Source organism: Eurypyga helias, unplaced genomic scaffold (assembly GCF_000690775.1).
Source record: "Eurypyga helias isolate BGI_N326 unplaced genomic scaffold, ASM69077v1 scaffold14039, whole genome shotgun sequence".
Lineage (NCBI taxonomy): Eukaryota > Metazoa > Chordata > Aves > Eurypygiformes > Eurypygidae > Eurypyga > Eurypyga helias.
In genome coordinates this window covers 1-9,197 of record NW_010274028.1, presented here as the reverse complement: position 1 = coordinate 9,197, position 9,197 = coordinate 1, and the positions used below count along the sequence as shown (strand labels likewise).

At 55.8% G+C, this 9,197-nt stretch overlaps 1 protein-coding gene across 1 annotated transcript in view; it reads left to right on the top strand.

Annotated features, from left to right (window-relative positions):
• ACSF2 (acyl-CoA synthetase family member 2) overlaps positions 1-7,445 on the top strand; it is a 31,059-nt gene extending 23,614 nt beyond the window's left edge. Inside the window, exons 10-15 of the mRNA XM_010159693.1 lie at positions 4,812-4,919; positions 5,063-5,214; positions 5,547-5,688; positions 6,952-7,062; positions 7,241-7,309; positions 7,395-7,445. Of these exons, the coding sequence (XP_010157995.1) occupies positions 4,812-4,919; positions 5,063-5,214; positions 5,547-5,688; positions 6,952-7,062; positions 7,241-7,309; positions 7,395-7,445 (633 nt within the window). The remainder of the gene's footprint in view (positions 1-4,811; positions 4,920-5,062; positions 5,215-5,546; positions 5,689-6,951; positions 7,063-7,240; positions 7,310-7,394) is intronic.
• The last annotated feature ends 1,752 nt before the right edge of the window (positions 7,446-9,197 follow it).

Here is a 9,197-nt window from a genome sequence, read left to right as displayed (position 1 = left end):
CGTCAGACTTCCCCCTTTCCCGAATGCTCCCCAGCCATGAGTCGCCCTGTTCTCAAAATCGGCTCCGCTCGGTGACAGCTTCCCCACTTGTCCTTGGCCAGAGCGGGACCTTCCCATCCCATCCCGCCTCATTTTTTTGGGAGGGCCTGGCAAATAGATGGTTTCAGTAGCCACGGGAATGTGCTGTGAGGACATTTAAAATGCAGCGTGGAAGCAACGTGATGCTGGACTTCCAGCCGTGTCTTCGGTGGGAGCTTGGCTTTCCCAAATCCACGGGGATGTTACCTTCGCTCCTTTTTTTCCCAGTTTCCTTCCCCAGCAGCTTTGAGCGTTCAGGTAGCCCCAAACCAGTGGTTTTCCACCTTTGCAAGACCCTCTTTCTGCGTGTTTCACTTCTTCCTTTTATCCCACTTTTTCCTCAAGGCCCTGGCACCCAGCAGCAGGGAGGATGGAGTTAATGACACAGCAAAGACCTTTCATCGAGCTGTGGGCAGACCAGTAGGTAGCGGCACATGCCTTTGCTGGTCGCCACTGGGCAGTGCTTGTGCAGCGCTGGCAGGGCTGGGGGAATATTTGCAAGCCTCAAGACTTCTGCTCAGCCTGGAAAGAAGAGAGGCCGCTTTAACTCCGGACCGCGAGGGGCAGTTTGTCCTGGCTGTACAATAACAGGAGGTTAGTTTTCAGCGGCGGTCTTCTGGCCCAGTGACCCGGCTTGCCGTTTTCACAGTGGCCTCCTCCCGAGGCAAAGCCGTTTGCGTGCTGCAGCACAAAGACGGTGCTTTGGGCACCTGATATTTTTGGGAACTTTTTTTTTTTTTTTTTTTTTAAAGCCCCATCCAAACTGGGACTGTCTGGCAGCTCTCCGGGTGGGGAGAAATGCCAACAGGGTGGCCACCCTTGGAGGTTTGTCCTACAAGACCCGCTTGTTTGTGTCCTGACGTTTTTGACACAAAGATGGTACTGTTGCTGGGGAAGGAAACGAAATCTCACTGTGACACAGGCTGGATGTGACCAGAACTCGGGGTTAGTTGTTTTTTTTTTGCAGTAGCAAAGTTGACCTGAAGGTTCAGGAATATTCCAATACAATTTGGGATAGCGGGACATTTCCAAAGCAGGGAGACACGTGTCCCCGGAGGACAGCAAAACTCAGGGTGATCTTGGTAGAAGACAGCTGAATGAGGGAAGATCCTTGCTCAGTTGGGAATGATTTGGAGCTGGCTGCCAAGGGAAAGGGCTGGGGTTGGCTTTGGAGATATCTGAGGCAGACAACACACTCGGCATGGGTTTAGGGATAATTGGATCCATCCAGCATGTTACACTGAGCGGGGTTAAAGGGTCTCTTAGAGGACCCGTAGCACATCTCTGGGGTTGCCAGTCTGCTTTCTGTTGTTCATTACGCCTTCTTTGAAGTCTGAAAATCCCTATTATTTCACGGTCAATTTGCTGCTTTTTTCCAAGGCCAGTATTGTCTTCAGCCACGCTCAGTTTCTGTAGGTTTTAGTTTGGCGGTTCGAGCCCTGCCATCATCCTCCAGCGTGGCATAACCAGAGGGTGATGATGTGAAGATCCTCCCTGAGCGTCGGTTGGGTCCGGATGGGGTTTCCTTCCCAGACCTCATGTTCCCCTGCAGCCCTGACCTTCTGCTCCAGTCCCACTCAGGGTACTGGTGGTCCTGAAGCCTGCCTGTTCATCACAGCCTTTCAGCAGCAGTTGAACGCAGAGGGAAGTGGGTGTTTTTATTGCCAGCGAGCGCTGGGGAAAACCAAGGTGTTCCAAGTTATGCCGTAAATAAGCAGCACGGTTGGGAAAAACCCAGGGTCTGGTCTTCAGAGCCCCCGCTCCCTCCACCAGTTCGGTCTGCTTCCCAAATGTTTACTAAAGAGACTGGAGTCTGATTGTTTTCACTTTATTTTTAATTTTTAGACGCTTCCTTCTTCAGGCTGTTTTCCCTGTTCCGCAGTGGCCAGTGTTTAAACAGTGCTAGCAGGAAATGTTTTTGAAATGTGCTTTAAAACACACGGTTCTGCTAAGATGTTCTTTTTATTCCTGGTTTAGACAGAGGCTTAGGATTCGCAGAGAATGAGTCTCTTGAAGTTAGGTGGCAGTTTGGTTTGGAGCTGTCCTTGTCATTGCGGAAGGCAGGACTGATCTGTGTGCTGGGCGTGGGGGCGCTGCTTGTGGTCCTCCCAGTGAAGAAGGCTTTACAGTTGATTATACTTTACTCCTGTAGCTCCTCTCCAAGCCAAGGGTCTGAGCTGGACTCCTTGCCTCCGAAAAGCTTCGCTTTAACACAAGATACAGCTTGAGTGGAAATTATGGAGCTGATGCAGAAATTATTGGGTGAGGTTTTCTGGGCTAAATTATACCAGATGACGAAGCTAGATGATGCTAAGTGTCCCTTTGGGTCTTGAAAGCTATGAATCTTGGTGGATAGCTCCAAGCTTAAATTGGTACGTGGGGGTTTGTGGAAGCCTTGTTTCATCTTGTGCATCATGAGCCGCGGCTGTGTTGGGACAACAGTGCCATCAGAGGATGCTCCACGTGTCAGATGAGGGTCAGGAAGGACAGCAGCGCTGGCACACGGGCTTGCTCCAGCCACTGGTCCCGGGTGTGCAGGTGGGGAAAACACTATCCCAAGAAAAAAACGCTGTCTTGGAAAGGTCAGGAGCCACATCCTGGTGTCTGGCTGTAGGGGAGCGGTGCTGGGAGGGGAAGGCAGCGATCAGGCAGCAGACTGGAGGTTCAGACCCAGGTTGCTCTCTGGGCCGAGTCGGGAAGCCCATTACCAAGGGTGTGAGAGTGTTTATGGGGACAAGCCGCCGGCCAAGGCACGGACAGCCGGTGCTTGGGGTACACGGCACACTGCCAGGCATCTAGAGGAGCCTGGTGAGCCACGGCACCCGCAGCATCACCCTGCCAGGGAGCTGCCTGCTGCTGTGTCCAATTAAACTGCTGGAGAGACCCGGAGAGGCAGAAGGGGTTGACTCAGGGCTTGGCTGGGATCCTGGGACCAACATTGCAATTCATCCAGCAGAGTAAAACAAAAAAACAAAGGCGCTGGGATTTTTAATAAGTGTTTAAGATCTTGGATTTGTGTCTCATCAGTCATTTGATCCAGCCACAGGACTCGTATTAGCGGGTGGGAGAGAAATCCTGTCTGAGCATTAGACGCTGTAGGTTTCCATCCCGGCTGGGAAGCTATCGTTGCGTCTGGTAGGAGAAGCCTATTTACAGTCGCTCCCTGCGGGTTGCCAGGCTCCTAGCAGAGCAGTTTGCACCAGATGGTCCCTGCAGCATCCTGGAGACGCTCTCCTCCAGCTTCCTGACTAAGGGGAGGCTCCTGCAAATCTCCAGCTTGAATTCACACTGACCCCGGTGTAGTCAAGCAAGAGCATCAGCCGTTATGACAGACTGTGCCCAACGTGAGATCCTCCAGCAGCCCTGAGCGGCAAAAAGCGCCGTGTGCTCCCACCAGTATTGTGTGTAGCTCCGCTGGGATACGTGCATGTTTTTTCAGGATGCCTCATCGTAGCCCTTTGCAAAGCCGCCCGTTGATTTTGGGCGCAGTGCCTGGAGGTCGGTGGGCACCGTGCAGATGTGCCTTGCGGCCAGTGACGGAGCCTGGGCATTCACCCTACAGGCACGACCCAGATCTGGGTGCCAAGGCTGCAGGGAGACGGTCGGGCCCGGTTGCAGTTCGGTGGGTCAGGGCTGCTCACGTGTCAGCCTCTGAGGATCTGGAGGAGAAAGGAGCAAACAGCATCAGCCCTTTCCCAGCCACGCTCTGCCAGCAAAGCAGCCACGGGTGACGGCAGCGGGTGGGGGAGAAACCCTGCCTGATGGCACGCGACGTGCTGAGCGGGTTAGAGACAGAAGCAATGCTCCGGCACGTCCCACCGCTGAGACGCAGCTCCCAGGAGCTGGAGGTGAAGCAGTTCCAGCAATGGTGCTGGTGGTGCAGCTCAGACCTACCCAGAGCACCTCCTGCCCAGCTCCTCTGTCTCGGCAGCCCACTGAGCTGGGCGTAAAGAGCTGGAATTTTCCTCCAAAGAGAAGTGACCTTCGGCTGAGGTGACTCAGAGCCTGCCGCCGGGATTAACGGTGACGGAGGTTTAGCAGCAAGAAGCTTTTGTCCCGCTGCGAGGCGTTCGGTCTGTAAGTGCAGCTGCTCCGAGCACTGTGCGGCCTCGTGATGCCTTTATGAGGGTTACAGGAGCTGATGTCTGCACAAAGGGATCTGGAGCAAGCAGCCATGCTGCGGGACACGCGGTCTCCCACAAGAGCCCGCCGCTGGCTCTGAGGATTTTCCAGAGCGATGTCCGATGTGCCCTGAGCTGTACAAGATGCAAGGTGAACTCAGCACCTTGGGTGGATGGCTGCAAGGACACCAAGCAGTGTCTGGCAGAGATGGTAGGGAGTCGACAGGACAGGGCTTGGGAGACACAGGCTAAAAAAGAGGAGGGTGGACCCCCTGGGGTCCTCCAAGAAAAGTAGTTGAGCTGTCAAAATTACAGGACACCCAACACGCTGTGGGTGGTGGGGGTCTGGAGCATGGTGATGGAGGGGAAGAAGGCCGTGGCAGGCAGATGCGGCACTGCTTTAGCTCCTGTCTCTGCAGGACTCTCTGGCAGGGTCTGGAGAGCCCCGTCCGTGGGCCAGGACAGCAGGGCTTGCCTGTGATCCGAGTGACTTGTGAGAACCTCCTCCTCCCACCGTGCTGTCTCCTGTGGTCATCACTAGCTTCCCCTTTCCCATGCCTGGAGCTGTGCAGTGCTCTGTGCTCTCGAGCCATGGTTCTCTTGTGTTTGCAGGTTGCCTATGGGACCACAGAAAACAGCCCTGTCACCTTCATGGGATTCCCCAACGACAGCATCGCCAGGAAAACTGAGACAGTGGGATGCATCTTTCCCCACACAGAGGTGACCGTGACCCCCCCACCTGCTCCAGGTCCTCTGCCTGCAGCAGACTCAGCCCCTCCTCCCTCTCTGGTGCTGGAGTTGGGGCATGCCATTACCTCTTGCTCAGGTACCCCCCACTAAGCCCTTCTTCTCTTCCATTGCAGGCAAAAATTGAGGATCCAGAAACAGGGAAGTCTGTGCCCTTGAACACTCCCGGGGAGCTTCAGATCCGTGGCTACTGCGTCATGCTGGGCTACTGGGATGACCCAACCAAGACCAGCGAAGTGGTCACTGCTGAGCGGTGGTACAAGACAGGGTGAGTCTGGAAACAGCCCTGCTCCTCCCGGATCTCTCCGTGAAACTTTGGAACGGCTTTCGGCACAGAGCCCTCGATGCTGAGCACCCCTAGAAATGGGGATAGTCCGTTCGCCACAGGGGTGGGACAGGAATCGCCTCCCCCCAGCCCTGCTGTTGTGGGGACGCTGCGATGGCGATGTCCGGCTGTAGCTCTTTGATCTGTTCCATGTGTTATGGTGGCATCTCAGCCGTTACCTTCCGGATACCCTGACCTGGCCTCCAGACCAGGCTGGAGCACCGGCCGTTCTTCCACCCGGCTGGGACAGGACTAGGAGTGCGGTGTCGTTGCAGGGACCTCGCGAGCCTGGACGAGCACGGCTACTGCAGGATTATAGGCCGTTGCAAGGACATGATTATTCGGGGAGGAGAGAACATCTACCCAGCAGAACTCGAGCAGTTCCTCCACACCCATCCCAAGGTTGAGGAGGTCCAGGTGAGCAGGAGGGAGGCGGGTGGGTGAGCAGCAATGGTTCCTGTGGTGGGAAACCTGTACACAAAGCTGCTGGCACTGCTGCCTAGGACCTGGTTGTCTCCGCCTGTTTTCAGTGTCTCCATTTGTGTGATGTTGGTTGGCGAGCCGGAGCGAGGGGGTTATGGCAGGGAGGGACAGGGAGAGCTCCTGGTTTGGGCAATCCCCTCATGCACCAGCTTCACATCTGCAAAGCAGTGACTGTCATTCTTCAGTGTCCGCTTGTACAGCTCCCTCTGGAATTCTTACTTAGCAGTCTGGAAGGACAGATTTTACCCATAATTAGCTACCTAACTCCTAAATCCAAAGAGAGCCCTCCGACGAGTCCTTGGAGATGAGGAGCGAGACTTCATTTCGCCCCTTCGCGAGGCAGCAGTGATTTGCAGCGCTGAGCAGCTGCTCCCAATCTGCTGGGATTGTTCTCCTCCAGGTTTTGTGCCAGACAAGTTTTCCCATAAATAAACCACTTATTTAGTCAGTGTTGTGCCTGTGCCAGGCTAGCATCTCTCCTTGGAAAACTCCCAGTGCAGATGGGTTGCAAACCAGCCCTGTTTGTGTAGTTTCTAGGGCTTGATGTCACTGCTCTGGACTCAAAAGGATCGACGTGTCTCTAGGATTTCGAGACGCTGGTTCAAGGCGGGGGATGACAGTAGGACTCCTTGTGAAAGAGTGCGAGCGAACTTTGGAGAGAGGCCAGGCTCGGGAAGCCCATCCCTGGTGTCACGGGCAGCGGGCTGCTAAGATCTGCCGTTATAAGGCTCTCAAATAATCCTTTAATTTGAGGTCGCCCCCCTCCTGCTGTTTCATCTGGAGATCCCAAAGCACTTGAAGCAGCCTCTCAGGTGTCCCTGTTGGATGTGAAACCTGTTGCCCCGTTTTTTGGGGAAGCAGAGGGAAGAGAGGTCCGTGTTGCGCACGCGGTGAGCTGCTGCGTGGCTGGTCTGACTCAGCCCTCGCTCTGGTGACTGCAAAACCGAAGGAAGGTGCTGGTGGCTCCCAGCCTGCTCTCCCACCTTTCCTCTGGCAAACGATTGGGAAGTCCTTCCGGGAGGGCTCGATGTCGTGTAGAAAGCACTGGTGGGACGGTCAGGCAGCTCAAGCTGCCTTTACGCAGCCCCACTCCAGCATCCCACGGAGGGTCGGGGCTTGTGCCGTGGCTCCAGGACATATCCTGTGGGAGGAGAGGGGCGTCCCCAGGGGCTCACACTGTCCTTCTCTCCCAACCAGGTGGTTGGTGTGAAGGATTTGCGAATGGGAGAAGAGATCTGTGCCTGCATCCGAGTGAGGGCTGGGCAGGACTGCACCGAGGAAGAGATCAAAGCTTTCTGCAAAGGGAAGGTGGGTTTCCCCATTCGGTTCCGTGCCAGACCAGTACACCCCATAGCTGCTGGGGGTCTGCAGATGAAAGTGCAGGGGTTTAGGGGGACTGGGGATCCAGCCCTGGCCTGGGCAGTACCGGCTGGGCAGGATACCCTGTTCCCAGCAGGTTGTGTAGCAGTTGGTTTTCTCTTCCCAGATCTCCCATTTCAAGATCCCGCGGTACGTTGTGTTTGTGGATCAGTACCCGCTCACCGTCTCAGGCAAGGTGAGAGAGGGACTGGGGCAGGGCAGGAGTCCTTGCCTCCCGTCCTGTCTCCTGAGTCCCTCCTCCTCTCTGCACTTTATTCCAGATTCAGAAATACAAGTTGAAGGAGCAGATGGAGAAGCACCTTCAGGTCTGAGCTCGGGAAGGCAGAACCAAAAAGGGGATAAATCAGCCCCACTTCAGCCAGCCGTCTGCTTTTCACCTGTGCCTTGGGCTCCGTGGTGGAGACCTTCTCTCCCTGACATCAGGCTGATGGTACTTTTAGTTAATAAAACAGGGAGCCTGTTTTCCCCAGCTGGGTCTGTCTCTTTGCCAGCAGAAATACAGCAGTGTGAGGAAGGGATCCTTATTTCTGGAGTTCTCTCCTGCTACTGGAAGACCTTATGAAGGTTTTAAAATCTCCTATCTGTTTGAGCAATTTGGTTGCAGCCGTTTCAGAGGACTTGAACAGATGCTGGTAGATATTTTGCTGATATTTTTGAGTCCTAACAGCCTGGCCTGGCTTCCCAGGGTAGGTGAAGGCCTCCCCTGCTTGGGTGCTGCTGAGATTCCTGGGTCGCTCACTGTAGCCCAGGGAAATGACCCGGCTGATGAACTGTAAATGAGGGGCAGGGGCTTCAGAGAGTGAGACTTTGCGTGGGAAGGGGCTCCCTCAAGGTAGCTGGAAAAGCTTGCCCTGTTCCCACACCTCCCCTGGGCTTTGTAACCCCCAAAGAAACTTCTCCGAGGTAGACTTGGCATCGTTTATTTTGTAGTTTTGGACAAGACAGTAAGGATTCTGCAGAAATACCAAAGTTCCTGTCCCATCGGCAGTGTGAAGCAGAGCGTACCTGGGACAGGGTTTTACGGGAGTTATTTGGTGCCTCCCAACCATGAAACACTTTGCCGAGAAGTGGAAAAGCAGAGCTCCTCTTCCTTCCCGGCAGAAGTGTCCCACCCCAGCTGGGAAGCAGATAACGTTGCCGCCGACTCTCGCCGACCTCCGGGCCGTCTCCCTCCTGCTCCCTGCCTGAGTAGGGCTAGTGGCTGGGCCTCCACCTCCGTCCCGGGGCCTCCTCTGACGGGCAGGGAGAAACGGTGCAACGGGGAGAGAGGTGAAGCATCAGCAAGGTCTCGATCTTGATCTCCCAGCTGGACTGTGGGTTCTACCCATGGAAGCAGACTAAGTGGACCACAAGCCCACTTTCTGTGCCTGCTTTCTGAAAGAAAAACACGGGAGGGTTCGCGTCAGACCCTTTCCCTGCGGCGTCTCTCCAGCAACTTCCTCCACCGTTCCCAAACCGCTCCCAGGGCTGGTGTCAGCGTTTCCCCGGCTTCGCCCCTGCCCGCCCCAGAGTCAGTGGGATGTGTGCAAGTAAAACTCGGGGCTCCCTCTTGCCCCTCGTTTTAGGATCCTTGGAAACCTTCCCAGAGGAGGAATTACAGCAGCTGCAGCAGATCCGTGCAGGGCTGATGTCAAGGGAAGGACTCTTGACCTTCGTGTCCCCCGGCATTAACCCAGGTACGGGACGGGCTTGCAGCGAGGGGAGTTTCTCCGGTTCCCCTGCCCGGAAGCGCCCCAGGTACTCACCGTCATCGGGGGTTTGTTGGTGAGGCATGAAGGTGAAATCAGCGCTGGCTGGCGCCGGTAGACGCGCTGCTGAGAAACAGAGCAAACGCCGGTCATGGCCAGCACGTGGCCATGGGTAGAAGGGCATGAGGGGTAGAGGCACGAGGGGTAGAGGCCCCCTTGCCCTGTCCCTGCTCCCCAGAGCTCTGCTCGTGTCCCAGCACCGTACCCTCGATGGGTCTGAGCCCCTGCGGCGCATGGGTGCCCGGGAAGCTTCCCCGGCCATCCCCATCCCCTTCCCCGGGGCGCGTCCAGCCCTTGCTGGCCAGGATGCCCGCC